General features: G+C 28.2%; 1 protein-coding gene and 1 long non-coding RNA gene across 3 annotated transcripts in view; both read left to right on the top strand.

Annotated features, from left to right (window-relative positions):
* The window catches only part of LOC147802092 (uncharacterized), a 408,540-nt gene that overhangs the window by 279,452 nt on the left and 111,675 nt on the right, over positions 1-17,413 (top strand). The gene's annotated exons all lie outside the window — the stretch shown is intronic.
* The window catches only part of LOC147802094 (uncharacterized), a 36,502-nt gene that overhangs the window by 16,047 nt on the left and 3,042 nt on the right, over positions 1-17,413 (top strand). Inside the window, exons 1-3 of one of the 2 annotated variants that reach the window (XM_087153241.1) lie at positions 7,648-8,046; positions 11,533-11,629; positions 15,383-15,477. In XM_087153241.1, coding sequence (XP_087009367.1) covers positions 7,993-8,046; positions 11,533-11,629; positions 15,383-15,477 — 246 coding nt within the window. In that variant the 5' untranslated portion in view covers positions 7,648-7,992. Of the gene's footprint in view, positions 1-7,647; positions 8,047-11,532; positions 11,630-15,382; positions 15,478-17,413 lie in introns of those variants that run through there. The other variant, XM_087153242.1, reaches the window with a different exon arrangement.

Below are 17,413 nucleotides of genomic sequence, written 5' to 3'. Positions count from 1 at the left end.
AAAAATGCGTTGAGCCATGAATTAAAAATTCTTATTCTTTGTGTTTATAATACATTCAAATTTGCAATATACAATTTTGTTTAATTATTATAAAGTTTTTTTAGTTCCTTCCTAACATCCACATTTCATACATTCAATCAAGAAACATTAAAGTCCGGTCGTTTGACCGACTATGGTAGGAATAGGTATAGATTAAGTGTTAAAATATTCTTATATAGTTATAGCAACTGTTAAAGATTTTATCACCACGTATAATCAATATAGATCTCTTTTAGAAACCATATGTAGTTAATCTATACATAATAATAAAAGCGGCTGTGTGTGTGTGTGTCTGTAATCACAATATATCGCCCCAGAAGCCTCGACCAGGCTCGAAACTCGACACATAATTGTGTTTTGACATAATGAAGAAGGATTTTTTTTTCTTTTTCAAAAATTTGGATTAGTTTTTTAGTTATCAGTCATTTTGTAAGAAAATCTATGCTTTTTCGTCTTCAAAGAGCCATATTCAAAAAACTATTAAAAAATGCATATCTCTTATAAATGTATGCTAATGCGAACCTTACAAATGAAACATTAATTTTCGACAACTTAAACCAATAATATACGAAGGAATTAATAATTTAATTGTAAGGTTCGCATTAGTTTACATTTATCAAAGTGGATAAAACTTTAACTTTTGTACTAAAAATGTGGCAACATATTAGATACGTAAATAGAACGCTACTCTTTGATATATTTATCGCTGTTCATAATTGTTATAATAAGTTTTTCTTCTTCTTTCCACTCTCTTTTTTTTTCTTAAGCGAAGACGATAAGGGAAAATTATACTTGAGGATGCCCCTTGGCGAAATTGGTGACTTATGTTTGGCGCTATTCCTGTTTGCGCGGAACACCGTGGTAACAGAAATAACGGCCGAAACATAATGATATTTCAAAAAACATTGGAAAATTTCAACAAAACATCGGATAAAGCTTGCAATGAACCCAATATAAGCAAAATTAATAAATCCAATAAAAAGGATTTTGAATCGAAGCAAAAATTAATGGAGTAGGTGCAGAAAGAAAAGGAAAAAAACAACAACTCACTTCTTCATTAAGCTTGAATATTCTCAGATTTAGGTGCACAGAATTATCTAATAACAGTTAGATACTGTCTAAATTTATCGTGAATAGAATCTGTGTACCTCCATCGTCACATAAATTCGGCGAAATATGAATCGAAAATGGCGTTTGTGGTACCGAACTGGTGATGAAATTTTTTTATAAAGTCCCTTTTTATGACTGCCCACATACCTTCGATCTTATTGACCAGAAGTAAAAGTAACCTTACCAGCCGGTATCTAACGAAGAACTAATGGACCTCTGAAATTACGTATACCGTTGAACATTATAACGCTAAAATCTAAACCGTTGAGAATCACGATTGGGTTTCAACATCGCCCAGCTTGGCGATCACAACTTGGCGAGAATCAAGGGGCACCCTCAAATATAGTCTACCTGACGTTAATTTTTGTAGCGATATAGAAATAGAAATTGATACCATAAAAAAATTATAGAGAAATAGATACCATAAAAAATTAATTCGTTTTCGTGTTCTTTTCATGTATTTAAAGCAACTTTTGTATGCTTTTACAATTTCTGAGGCTTTTTTTTAAGAAAAAAAACAAGTCTCCACCTGATAGTTATATTATAGGTTAGGTTACCATAGCAAAGTTACATCTTCAAACATCCTCAAGAGCTATAACACATCTGCAGCAGAACTGGACATGAAGACAAAATTGCAGGACAGAAACACTTTAATTGTCCACTAATCTTCAGATTTCCTGCTATGTTTTAAAAAACTTTATTTGTGGAAACCTTTAGCGTGGCGGACAGCTGGCCGCCTTTGCGGCTAGTATTATAATAAAATAGAGGATATAACTATCCATAATTCAAAGTTCGACTTAAAATTCTGGAACATAATAAACATCTGTATTCATTATTAAAAATCCGTAAAAATCAAAGCAATAAATTATATTGTTCTTCTGCCTCCTTTTCGTCCTATTCAAAACTTTCCTCGCTTGTTTCTTTTTGGTCAAGCCATGGTTATTAACGCCTTTTCAAAAAGGTGGGGGAAAAAAGATAATGAAAATTGGGAAGTTGTCACTGTGTTTCTTGGAATTCTGGTTCCCCTAGATTAATTCATTAACTTGATCAGATGAAATTCCAAAACTGTTTAGGTCGAACTTGCAATGTTTTATTAATATAATTGAACTTTCTCACACAAAGTTTTTGCTGTTATTTTGAAGAAAAATGCATCGAATATGTATGGGGTTCCACAGATTTCCTGGACTTATTGGTATTAATTATGACACCTGTACAGCTAAAAATTATATTTTACTTGAAAACAGTTTTTAAGCTGTTTTCATTTAAGACTCTAGACAATGTCGATTTAAACGCATGACCGAAATTGGTTGTCGTTGACTTCCACTGGTGAATGTTGACAATCACATAGTCTATCATGCTGTATAGCGTTTTTAAAATATGCTTAAAGGTGCTTATTTTTGATTTTTCGTTTTTCAAAAACCCTTAAAGATGCTTTTTTCATGAGGTTTATTTTAAAGTGCTTAATTTTTTTCCTTTTCGAAAATGAGATTTTTTCCTTTACCCTGTCAATTTTCGCTGCGTATTATGCAAAAGCGTGGTTTTCACTTTGTTTCATTCAACGTTTTCATAATTCATTCAACCACAATCCATTTTGGCGTACCATCGGCCCGCAAAGTATGATAGCACCCCAATCATGTTACATGTTTGATGAAATACTTGGAAGTGCGCATCTACTGAGCTGAGTTCGGTGAAATTCTTGTACTATTATGTGCAACTCTGCTGCATTTTGCAACATATTCACAATTTCAGACTTTATTTTCTACCCTCTGAAATTGAACCAAAAAATCTCTATCTTTTTATCGTGGTTAATATAATCAGGAAAATAATTTTTAAAAAAAATTACCTCACTTGTTTGCTTTTTCAGATACAGGAGATTTTGTTTAATCGTTTTTCATCAAATTAAACATTTAATCAGAAAAAGGTGATATTTTTCAATGTGGAAATATATATATAAGAAATTATTCTCAAAGGAATCGATACTTTTACGCAAATAATAAATTAAGATAGATCTGAAAAAATAGACCTGAGAAAGCAATTAATACATTTAAAGTGCTTTACTTTAATCGTTTCATTTTTTTCATTTGGTTGCAGTTTCAAAAGTTATAAAGGGCTTAAAAAATATTTATATATATTTCATTATCATATGCAGCACTTAACTTTAACCTTATTATTTTATTCATTTTCAATAAGATGAAGATTTTAATGAAACTACTTCAATATTTTGCAGTTTCAAAAGTTTTAAAAATTCAGAAAAAAAAGTTTTATTTAATTTTAATCCGATCAAATTTACTTTAACATTATTTTATTCAAGTGCAATTTCAAAAGTGATAAAGTACAAGAGCCAAGTTCTATTTTATAATTATACGACTAAAAAAAGAGTGCCATTTCTTATAACATTACTAAATAAGATATTATATAATAGTATAAGAAAAAAAAAGGAATGGTAGATTCAAAATAAATAATAAGAAAATCTTCACAGAAGAATCAATATTTTTACACAAATAATAATTAATTGGGGAATATTTTAGGAAATGGATCTACAAAAGCAAATTATGCATTTAAAATAATTTATCCTTAGAAGGCAACAGTGAACTATTTTGTTAATATGAAATATATTTCAGATGTTTTTGTACATAGTTTTAAAAACTAAACATGTATTATAAAATTAGTTACAGTGCCTTGACATAAGAATTTCTCTATTTTTTCAGTTTGATTATACCAACCTGCACTTTAGTATACATAAAAGTAAAATATATTTTATACTTCAGGGCTCTAAGAGAACTTTTGCTTTTATTTGTTCTTTAGCATTTATGCTGTTTTTAACCTAATTTATTTGTTTTATCCATCATGATTGCTTGCATCTTAAAAACTATCTATAGTTGATTTATCGAGAAAATTACATTGTCAACTTTCATCATAATTAACAACACTTAAACTCGAAAAAAATTTTTTCGCAAGTATAACACTAGTTTCCATTGCACGTATTTCAATTATAAATTTGGAGTTTAATTAAAAAAAACTATAACTTTAAACGCGATGAAAAGATTTTATTAAAATTTAAATCAAATCAGTAAAAGAAATATTTCATTTATCTATTTAATTATTTATTTTACTTTATTTTTTTATTTTTTTACTAAGAAATTGAAAATAAAAAGCACTTCTGAGAAAACTCCAAACTGGTCAATACAATCAATGCATCAGAATACAACGAGTCAATGCTCTTCACAGTCATAAAATTTTAAAATTAAATTCCAGCTTAGAAGTTCAGATTAAAACTAAATTTGAAAGATTTAATTAAAATTATTACTAAATATTGCAAAGAGAAATTTGTGTTTTAATATTTGTGTTACATGATCTTACGAAAACGCAAAACAACGAAAACAATTGTAACAAAATAGTGAAAACAATTCTTTCCCTTGTTTACAAAAGCTACGCAAAAGCAATTCCCCGACAGAGCAGGTTTGACTTAAAAGTTTTCGCCAATAATGCCAAGCGGTGCCGAAATCGTGAGCATTTCCGTGAATGCGACCCGGTATGCCTTTGTCCGGTATACATTTACTCGGTACGCCCTACACTGATGTTTTTTTAAGGTTCAGTGTCACTGTTCGATATGTATTTTACCGCTCCTCCGAACACTGATGTTTCTCTTAATCTATCCTCAGAAGATACTAAAATATCGAATGAATATAATAATATCAACTAATAAATTTAAATAAAATCAGATGTAACAAATATTTCGGACATTCACCAAAAGTGATTTTTGACATTCACCGGTGAACTTTGATATTCTCTTCATTTTGGCGGTAAAAACTTCATTTCGATGATTTTTCAATCATGGTAACAACTACATTTCGAAAATAGTTTATAAAAAAAAGTAGTTGCTGTTAACTACAGTTTATTTTAATTTTATAAGCGTCGTTGAACAGCTGACCCGATTTTTGGATTTACGACTACTAATGTTCAGCTGCGTAATTTTGTAATCCAATCCAGAAGACAAGGAAACTCCTGCCTCAAATATTGGGAGAAAAATGCCATCCTGGAGGACGTTTTGATGGAACTAACCTGCATTTGCATTACATGGTGAGGAATACCACGAGAACCTTACACGTTTAACCATACAGCAAGGGGACTCTAACCCATGATTCGTCGAACACATAGATAGATTGATATTCACCGGTGAAAGTTGGCATTTTCTTCATTTCGGTCACTAACAGTAATATATGCATTTCAAAATTCTTTACTGATTCGGAAGATCATTGGTTTTATTGCCCTATAAATTTGTTAAAAAAATTTCTTTCACGCATCAGTTTTCAAAAGTTAAAATACATCACTCAGTGGAAAATTTATAACATACATTTCTGTTTCATTTGTTGCCTAACTATATAGACAAACATTTTGTTTACCTGAAAAGTTGGCATATTGATTGAGTAAAAATGCGTTAAGAAATTCTTTGGGTTACAATAGTTTAAGCGACATTTAAAACTGTTTCAACTGCTTAAAGATGAAAAAAAAATTTGTAAACAGAATAAACTAGTTATTGGTACTAATTTTATTGGTACTCATTAAATTAAGGACTAACAAATTTCATTTTGTAGTTTTTTTACAATAAATTCTAAAATAAGCTATGTTGACTAAAAAGTAAGTGTTTTAAATTTAAATATAAAATATTTAGCTCATTAAAGAATGTTTAATATTTATTATAATTTTTGTAAATAAAGTTATGAAGCGGAAGTAAAAACACTTTATTAACATTTCCAAGAAATAGAATTCCAATTCCTTCAAGGGGCCACTAATTCTTGTGCCCCTCTGGGCCCCAAACTCTCAATCTGACCCTGGGATCATGAACAGGGCTGCGTGCTGGTTTATAATTTAACATCCTTGCGTTAAAGTAGCAAATCTTTTCATAAGATTTTTTCAAAATCAAGTTTAAACTCACTTTTGTTCAAACAACCACTTTACCTGTGGTGACTCAGAAGAACGTTCTCCTTCCAATGAGGTGAATCTGGTTCAAATTCCAGCGATGGCTGGTCGGTACGAATCCCGGAACCGGCTCGCTCCGACCAAGGTGTTGACATAAAATATCCTCAGTGGTGGAAGGATTATGGATCAGAATTCCCTTGCTGTCAGGCTAACTGTGGGAGGTTTTCCTCTCCATGCAACTGGTTAGTCCCATCAAAAAGTCTTCCAAGAAGGCAAGTTTCTCCCAATACATTATCCAGGAGTTCCTTTGTCTTCTGGATTGGGTTCAAAATTACAAGGCTTCGGAGTTGAACATTAGTAGTCGTAAACCCAAAAATTAGGACAGTTATGAAAAAAAGAGAAAGTGTAGTATTAAATTACTGTTTAATACTGTAATTTTATAATGAAATATGTTTATATTTGTTATTTGTTTACTGTTAATCTAATACTGATGTCTGTCTTGAGATTTTCTAAAATTTATTTTAATTTTGTCTGGCAAAATTCGCTGTGGATGCAGCTTAAAATTTCTTTCAACCTTAATCATGCAATAATGTAGACATTTTTCATAACCTAAAAATAAACAAAGGTATTGTATTAAATTACCTTTTAAAAATGCTGCTCGCAGTTAATTAGCTTAGGTCCACATATTGGTGCAATTTTGTCTAAAAAATGCATTGACCTTCTAGAACATTGGCTGTAAAATGTCTCCTTTTTATAATTTAGTGTAGTTTTGGGAGAAAACTTTTATATTAGTTAGGATGATTATTGATAATTATTTAGGTTTTATTTATAACTGATTAACAAAAAATTGGAGTGGAAGGTATTGTTTCTGATTTTCATTCAATTATATTTTCAATGTAAGTATTTTAAATTTGAAAAGAAATCATGTCTATCATCTTCAGGTTGGCAAATTTATTGTTTATTAGTTTTTAATTAATTTGTTTTACTGAATTAAAAGATATAAAATATTTTATTAGTTATACCATGCAGAGTAATATAAGAAAAATACATTAAAGTTCTATTTCAGTTTGTTTCAGAAGTTCGTTTTTACATTCTATTGAAAGTTCTAAATTCTTATTTTCTGCAGTAAACTATATTTTTCAGTCTTATTTTTTAGATTTAGGAAAGCGCACTAATTGAAAGATGTTTTCTCACATTTTCATTAAATTATCTAGTGACAAATTTTGAAGGTTTTATTGCACTGTTTTCGTCTAAATTATGCAATACTTATGAGAAATTAAAACTTTGATTAAAATTGCCTTTTGAATTGTGGATTAAAATTCCTTTATTAAAATTTTGTGAGAAACATTTTGTAAAACTTTTCCCCCCAACAATACTGTAGGATGTCTACTTATTGAATAATAAAAAATTCAAGTGCATAATCTCTTTGAAATTGAGTTATTGTTCTGTGAACTTCTCTTTAAAGTTTATTCCACTTTAGTTGGAAAAAAATTCAAAAAGCTCTAAAATTATAATTTGAGGTAATATTAGTTCACTATAACATTCCTTGTATTTTGTTTTTCTTATAACAGGGCTTAAATTCTCCTTTTTTTTTTAAAATAAACTCATCTCTTACTTGAACTCTTAAAATAGTTTTGACATTTATTATTATTATTATTAGCAAATGGAAAAGTTATGTTATTGTTAAACGGAGTTTAACTATAACATTTTAATGTGTTATCTGATCCAAATAAAATACAACTAATTTCATGTGAAAATTAAAGAGAGCAGAAACTAGTGGATATTAAACACTTTGAAGTATTGAAGAAAGTGCATACTATATCACAGAGTTATTTAAAAGCATTTCTTGTTTATTTATTTAGTTTTTTTTCTCGCACCAAAAAGTTAAATTTAGCTGAAATTTTCATTTTTAAAACTTGAAGAATGAAGTGTTTGTTGATGTTATTGAAAAAAATAGTGGTTCATCTTTCCAAAGAGGTAATAAATTATTCGATTGCAAAACACAGTTAGGTTTAAAAATGTCTTAGTTAATTTATCCATTTTATATTGATTAACATAAAAAAAATTTATATGTTCCCCATTCCATGATAGTAGAAAAAATGTTTTGCATGAAACATTTTTTTAATGCAAGGAATATTTGTACATATTTTATTTTTTTGTGTATGTATTGAAATTCTTTCCTTATTAAGAATGTAAAAAAATTTATTTTAAAGCCCATTTTCTTTAGAAACATAAAAATTTATTATTTCGTAAGAGATTTGAATATTGTTACAAATTTTATTGCTTTAGTAACCCCAAAAATAGTCTTATTTTTCTTTCTACAATATTTTTCCTTCAACAAATAATTTTTTTTTAATGCAAGGAATATTCGTGCATATTTTATTTTTTCATGTATGTATTAAAATTGTTTTTATTTACAATGTAAAAAATAATTATTTTAAAGCACATTTTCTTTAAAAACATAAAAATATATTATTTTGTTAGAGCTTTGAATATTGTTACTAGTTTCATTGCTTTAGCAACCCCAAAAATAGTCATATTTTTCTTTCTACAAAAAAACCTTGCTGGAATTTTTTTTTAATTCCGCAAGCGAGCGTTAAACTGCACGTGACTTTGCTAGAAACATTCTTTTTTATCAATATCTTTTTGATAAGCTAAATAAATTGCCAATTTAGTTTCAGTCACTATAAGCAACCAAGTTGTTTTAAACTTATGGTTTGTATATTAAAGATAAAGTTGATTCTCTGACTTAGAATTTTCTATGTTAAATTTTGGGCATTAACAGAGAATGTTTTAAAAAACATGCTTAAAATAAGTGTTTTGTTTAATGTAAAAAGCAGGCGTCTTAAAGGGATAGTCTGGTTATCAGTGTGCAGGACTCGTGTTTGTGAGAACGGGGTCTGGGTGTGGCAGAAGTCAAATTCTTGGTCATAAACAGTGCCACTGGAAAACAAATGCAATCACACCCTAATGGCCTACAGCAACAATAAGTGTTTTAAACATAACTCTGATTTTTAAAAACACCAATTATCACCAAGCCAATTCCTACCAATTCTTTATGAAACAGTGGCTCAGGGGATGGAGTGCTCGCCTCTCGATGAGGTGAGCTAGGTTCGGTCCTAGCGTTGACTGATTGATTCGAATTCTACCAGCGGCTACGGAGTTGAACGCTAGTAGTCATAAACCCAAAAATTGGGTCGGCTGTTCAACGATGGTTATGAAATATAAAAAATTCTTGATGAAAATATAATGTTTTTATAAATATATAGTTATAATAATAATTATTATAATTTATTTAATTATTATCTTGGCGAACAATGATCTCCCAGTATCCTTTGGCCAAGATTATTATGTATAATTTAATATTGAATTTTTTTCTTCTTTTTACGATACTTGTGGCTAATTTTAAGAATGGCGTTTATTTTGAATTGCATGCTATGTGCATAGACTTTCAAGCAACTAAAATTTTAAATTACAAAATTATAGATTAAATTATTTATGATTTTTGATTTTAAAAAAAGTAATTGTTTAATAGTTTAAGGATTGATATATCACTTTATGATAAAAATATGTGCTAACTAGAGAACGTATTTCATTTTTTTTTTGTTCAAAGATTTAGAGATTTAGATTAGATTTTAGTTAGTCGAGAAAATGCATGTGAGTACAGTACCACTCCCAAATTGAAAATTTTTAAAAGCATAGTTCATTTTTTAACTACATAATCTTTGCATAATTGTTTTAACATTATGTATCTAAATTTATACGTAAGTACTGTTTATGGCTGTATAGTTTTTGAAATTATATGGAACTTATTACTTCCTTGGAACTTATTACTTCCTTTATTGGAATGCGACCAAATTCAAAACGTTTTGATTTGTTGAATTTGGTATTTTTACAGAAATTATTCCTTACCTAGAAATTTTCTAAACGTCATTTCTTCATCGCTTTTCCTGAAAGTGCAATTCCATCATTTCTTAGATATTCATAAAACAATGTTAAGTAGTTTAAATATGTTTTGTTGTACTCGGGGATTGTTGAAACAAATTGAGGCTTTTTTTTTTTTTTATTCAAAATTATTTTCTGCCCAATTTATGGTTTTGTTTTCCCTTCAAGTGCATATATAAATTTTTTGGAAATAATTGTTTGGATATTTTTTTTATTAAAAAGATTGAGAATTACCACTTTAAATAACGTCTAAGGAATATTTTGAACTGATAAGTAAATTTTTTTGAGTTAACTGCTTTCTTTAAAAAATGATTCAGGGTGTGCTTTGTTAGATTGGTAATTCATTTAATTTATTTCTGTCTGAAAGGAAAACATTCAAGAATAAAGAAAAATTTGAAGATTATTACTTAAGACTGAAGTGACCAAGAATTATCAATCTGAATAATCTCTTTGTTAGTTAAGTTTGGGTGCTCTAGTTAATAAAGTTTTGTTATATTGTCAAGTTACACACACACACGCATATATATATAGCACAATAAATAAAAAGAAAAACAAAGAAAATTAAGTATATAGAACTCATAAAATAAGTTCAGAATGTATAGAAAACATGGAAAAATTTACAGAATAAGGAAAAAAATATTTAAAATAAATTAATAAAAGTCTGGGAGAAAAAAGATATAATCTCTTCATCAGCTCACACGATTATATCCGCGAAAAGGAGTGCTTTCTAATATTGTATCAATATAGTCTATGCAAAATACATCAATACAATAGTGTGAGGAGCACTAAAGAAATAGCGGATATAGTCATGTGACTATATCCGCTATATACTATATATAATTTTTTTTTACCCCTGTATTTTTATTTATTTTTTTTTCTAATTTTTTTTTATTTTTTTCTTTTTTTCAATATTCTGTAATATTTTCCATGTTTTCTCTACATTTTGAGCTTTGAGCAAAAATTACTAAATGTAAACTAATTTTTAAGAATAGCTCTTAATATGTGTATATGTATATATACACATATATTAAACAGCTATTTTCCAAAATTGGTTTATATTTTGTCATTTTTGCTTTACAATTATTCTTTTTAGAAAAATAATTTGAAACGCAGATAAAGTCTTAAAAAATATTGCATGATATTTTATACGAGGGAAATCATCATTGCAAGTAGCTTCTTTTGTAACTGCACCATATCAGTTGAGTTCTTTAAAGTAGTATTTGTATAGTTCAAAATTTAGTACATATATAAAATCCTCCTGTTTTTAAAATTATCTTCTCTTTTTTATATAACCTTGGATCAACTATTTTAAGTAAAATATGATCTTTTAACTTTATAAATTTAATTTATTTTGAGTTAATTTGGAAACTTTTCATCATATTTTTTCTTTTTTCTGAAATAATGTTTGTAGTAGTTTTTAATTTAAAAAAGTATTCTAGCTTTATTTTACTTATTATTAAATGTATTATTCGTTCTTAAGCATAACATTATATGATTTTAAAACTTATTTATTTTCAGGGAATCATTCAAAAGTGCAAACTGCATGGAATGATACTCATGAAAAACTTCTTACCTGTGAGTCATAAAATAATTGTGAATTCAGACGTAATGAAAGGTAATATTTTTTTAGCAAAGTGTTTTTAACTTGTTGTTTTCTTTATTTTTAAAAATTTAGAAGATTGATTATTTTTATTGACTGATATTCTTATTTGTTTAATGTTTTATTGTTTCTAAATAAAAAGCCTAAAAGAGAAGCCGTGTGTAGCATCTTATTTTCATAGTTTGTATCTGCATGAAGTTATAAATAACAATAATTAATTCCTTAACTGATGTAAATATTTGTTTCATGTTAATTTAAGTGTTTTTTATGAATGCATAATTATTTTCCCCATGGTGTGTAGTTTTCTTAAGAAGTACTTATTTTCAATTTACGCTTTTTAATTTTAAAAGCCTTCAAAGATGATTTTTTTATTGGGTGTTTTTTAATAGTGCTTAATTTTCCTTTTGAAAATGAAATTTTTTTCTTTGCCTTGTTGATTTTCATCACTTGATATGCAAAGGAGTGGTTTTCACATTCTTTTCAAAGTTTTCACTATTCGTTCAAACGCGATGCATTTTGGCGTACCGTTGATCAGTGTTGTATGAAAGCGCCAATCATTTTACATGCTTGACGAAATAGCTGCAGGTCCGCATGTGCGTCGACTGAGCTTGGGTTCGGTAAGATTCTTGCACTCTCATATTCCTTGCAAGATATTCTTAATTTTAGTCTTCATTTTTCATCCTCTGAAATCGAACTAAAAAGTATCACAATCTTTTTATGGTAGCTAATATAATCAAGAAAAGAAAAAGTTCTTTGTCAGAAACTGGTTATTTTATCATGATCATTTAAAGTATTTGAAAATCAATTTCCCTTTTGTTACTGTACATAGTGCATAAAAAGTACCTAAACGGTGCTTATTTTTTGATGAAAGATTTTGCTACACACCCTGTTTCCTCATAACTTTAATCTTTCTAGTGTTTCTGATGTTTAGTTAGTTATGGTTGAGGTATTTGATAGAATATGAAAAATAGGTTACCTTTGTTTTGTTTTTTATTTCATTCTAATTTTAATCTTAGATCCTATGGATTTTATCAAGATTAGCTCTGTGACTTTGAATCTCTATCTATTAACCAGGTCTTTTATCTATAGTGTCTTTTTTCTTTTTAAAATTCGTTCTCCCATTAATTTTTTTGTTGTCTTTTTTAATAAAAGCATTTTATAAGTTTTATATTAGGGTTAGCCTCGGTATTGTTAGGTTTTTACATAGTGAATTACTTTTAACTTCTTCATAAAAATGGACCCTGGTCATTAGACCTATGGAAAAAGCAAGCAAATGTTCTTTGGTCTAAATAGATATATGCTAAAATACTTTTAACTTCTTCATAAAAATGGACCCTGGTCATTAGACCTATGGAAAAAGCAAGCAAACGTTCTTTGGTCTAAATAGATATATGCTAAAATTATTAAATAAAAATTATCTGTTCCACTATTTAATTAAATATTTCAATTTTATTTTAATTTTTACATTCAAATAACATTTTTACTGTAAATATTTTCCCTCCTTTAAAAATTTAATGGAAATATGTGAAAAATTAAGTATTTTATTTGGGGTTATTTATTATTAACCTATTATTTTTTTTATCTACATGGGTTCATCTTTTCATTGAGGCATGGTTTTATTCAAATCCACGAAACTATGGACAAAATACAGATTCACAATTCTCTGTTTTATTACTTTTTAATTATCTTTTTTTCCCCATTTATTCTCAGTTTCTATAGTTTTCATCTTGATACTAAGGCCGCTGACCAGACTTAGATCTAATTATTATTTATTTTTAAAAAATTTACTTGGATGTAATATTAAAAAGCTGAATCAGTTTACTGACAATTACTCAACTAGCTCAATATTTAATTAAAAAAAGCACTAATTATGTTTTTAAGGTACTTAAATTATGAATTAAGATGAGAGTAAACATTAAAACAAAATTTTAATGAAGAGTAAATAATACTACATGTATTTATTTTTATAGTTAAATAGTATTAGCAAATTAGTAAATAGCAAAGAAAAAAAAAATTTTTATTCAACTTATTTTTAATTTGATACATACATATATATATATATATATATATATATATATATATATATATATATATATATATATATATATATATATATATATATATATAGGGGAGAGGGGGCACATGTGAACATGGTATGTTTTACCAATATGATTTGAAATAAAAAATCTCGAAAATTTTTCAATTGATGGCAGTACTAGTCCTACCTCTCTGAAAAACTTTCAGAGCAATGAGACATTTTGTTGGTCTATTCTGACAATTTCTTTGTATCAGCTGGTGTTGCATATATTATAATCGCTCGCTTCTCCAAGTGAAAGCATAATATAAATCAACTAATAAACTAATATTAACTATTGCAGATCATTATATGAACATTCAGGTAAGTTTATGACAATTATTCTTTTTTTTTACTCAGTTAAAAGTTCATTATTTTTCAAGTTAGGTTTAAGAAGGATGATGGGGGCACTTGTGAACAAAACATCTGGGGCAGATGTGAACAGTTCACAAGTGCCCCTACATAGTATTAAGATTATTATCCTCATGATATTATAAGTATAAAAAATATGTATGCATTTAAAATTATCATTATTTAATTTTCCATAATCAATTTATTAATTTTTCCTTTAAAAAAAAATTTTTTATTAAATGGTTGATCGCGCATCACGCATATTAACTGATACACCTGAGAAAATAGAATTGTTAAAGCTACAAATGAAAAGATAGAAAAAAATGAAAAAAAAAGCATGAAAGAATATTAGAGAAGAAAGAAAAAGGCCCATTACAACATCCGTGGAACATTAAGTTGCGAAAAACCCAATTACGTATAAATTATTGTACAGCTGAAAAATTATTTTCTTATTCACAGTACTGTTGTACAATTTAAATTCACATAGTAAGCTACAACCCCCTCAGTATAATGCGTATCTATATCTGTTATATTAAAGATTTTTTTTCTTTGAAATATGATGATTGCTTTGTGTTTTTAATCTTGTTCATATGTGCCCCAGGCCTGTTCACATGTGCCCCCAATAGGGGCACATGTGAACAATTGAAGTCATTTTTCTAAAATATTATAAAGTAAAGAAATATTTTATTGAAAAATCTCAAAAAATTCCACAAGACAAAGAAAATACTATTTAAACATATGGACTTCTTTACTATGAAAAATTGATGATATTTTTCGAAAAGTGAAGAAATAAAAAAATTTGTTCACATGTGCCCCCCTCTCCCCTATATATGTAGCACAACAAATTAATACAAAAAGGATAAAGAGAAAAACGAAGAAAATTAAGAAAAGACGATAAGTTTTATTTACAGTGCGTAAGATGTAAGTATATAGAATTCATAAAATGAGTTCAAAATGTAGAGAAAACATGGAAAAAATGCTAAGGCTCATGAAACAATAATGAACAAAGATGAAATAATGAAAAAAAAGAAGAAAAGAATATTTGAAAATAAAATTTAAAATTAATGAAAATCCGAAAAGAAAAGATATAATCTTTTCATTAGCTCACACGATTATATCCTCACACTATTGTATTGACATATTTTGCTTTGACTACATTGATACAATATTAGAAAGCACTCCTTTTTGCGGATATAATCGTGAGAGCTGATGAGAAGATTATATCTTGTATTTTCCGGATTTTTATAAATTTTTTCCCCTTTTTGAACTTTTTTTTATTTATTTTTGATCAATTTTCTTTTCTTTTTTCATTATTCGCTCTATATATTTAACTTTTGTTGTAGCGCTGATTTTTGAGCAGCATCATTTTAGCAGTTGCGTCGCTGACAAAAACTTTGAGAAACACAGATCTTTTGGTGTAACACAGTTCCAAGGTGAGGTTAGTAAGTTTTATGTTTCATATTGTTTTTAATTATTTTTGTTACTGTGTGCAAACTATTAATATATTCTTTGTTTCAACTAATATTCTTCTAAATAAGGAAAAATATTTAAGCTGTTTACTTCATTATTTCTTTTGATAAAACATTTTTGTTTGGTTTTTATTTAAAAGCTTTAGTTTATTTACCATTTTTATAATATTCTTATCTCCCACTTTTTATCAAAGCGATTTTTAACCAAACACTTGCAACTTTTTAGTGTTCACGTTTCACAATTTTTGCAAACGCTCTTAATTTTTTTTTGCATTGAACATGTTATCAAGCACGTAAAAAGGTAAATAAAGTAAATAAATAAGTGGTTCCCCAATTCATGCTGTTTTACATAACATTTTTAGTGTTCCAAAGCAGACAAAAATCCCCAAGTTTATACTATTTAACACATTCTTTCTCTTCATGTGTTTCCATTTTTGCAAAAAGACAAAATTATTTTCTGAGCTTTAGAATACCACACCTGTTTAACCCGACCTTTTTTCCCCATATTGACAGTTCGTGTGAGATGATGGTTGAATCAATAATATTAATACAAATGTACTCCTGATTGTGCTTCGGAAAAAATAAGGATTTCCGGATTTTTTGCTAATCGCAAGAAATCCAAGGCCCAGAAGTTTTAAGAAATCATCGATTACATTTATGCATGAAAACTCTTATATATTTTATTTAGAGATATTAGAACTAGAGTTTATGCTTGACCTTTCTCTCATTTGTAAATATTTTTTCTGGTAGAATAAATATTTACTAATGTCTCTATAAATGTGATTAGAGATAAAAGTAAACTTATACATAATTATTTATTTAAATTATGCTGCATGTAATTTATTTAGAATTTCATGTTTTGAAAATATCAGTTGCTTCAATTTATAAAGACATTAATTTTTTGAAATGTGTCATTAATGATTTTACTCAAGAAATTTTCAGAATTTTTGAGTTGGGCTCGCAATCACCCCTGATATACTTCTGATTGTCTGCCTATAACTTCTGGTTGATCCGGATTCAAAAATATTAGGAAATATTGACATTCGTTATTTCATTAGTTTGTTCGTTGCAGTGCGTCTACCACTACAAAAATACAATTCCAATTCACTAATATATAAGACATATTAACGTGATTCTATGGTGGGGTACATTTTCATGGATAAAGGTTGACATTGTCGACAACTCCTCACCTCACTTTGGTGACCTTTGGACACGATGAGAACATGCCGACCTTGGCGGAAACTTCGATTTGAACACGTCTACTTTTATGGATTCCTCATTAAACAGTTGACTTGCCACCTGTGGCTGCGACATTAATAACCTCCTCGCGTTGTTGCTACTCAGTCTCGATCACACACAACGTTGGCCTGAGCTGCTGATGGCAACACATGAGCGATCTCGATCGTGAACTTAATACAGCTCTCCCGACTTCTCAAAAATACAGCAATGAATCTAGTAATGGTATCCATTCATTGAATTCTGTGCCAGATAAAATTCTGGTGCAGGTCTACTGTAGTGTATCTACCACTACAAAAAATACAATTCCAATTCACTAATATATGACATGTTAACTCTGTACTATGTTGGGGTACCTTTTCATAAATGAAAGTTGGCATTGTCGATAACTACATACTTTTTTTTATTTAAAATTCTTAGTTTATTTATCATTTTTATAATAATAAATTCCAAATTATTTACATATAACTCCTGTTTATACTAAATTCAAAATATTAGATTGGAAAATATCGACATCCATTACTTGCTATTTCTTATGATAGTTTTTAATTTTTTTTCATTTAGAGGTTTCTACTTTAATTACTGTTTTCATAACTTTAATATACTGTAAATTCTTGGGGTCCTACCAGGGAATTTGTGGAGTCAGAGTTGAATTTCCTGAAAAAAACC

Source organism: Parasteatoda tepidariorum, chromosome 10 (assembly GCF_982258835.1).
Source record: "Parasteatoda tepidariorum strain Cologne lab strain chromosome 10, Ptep-v5.0, whole genome shotgun sequence".
Lineage (NCBI taxonomy): Eukaryota > Metazoa > Arthropoda > Arachnida > Araneae > Theridiidae > Parasteatoda > Parasteatoda tepidariorum.
Note: the sequence above shows the minus strand (reverse complement) of the source record. Positions and strands in the feature narration are given on the sequence as shown.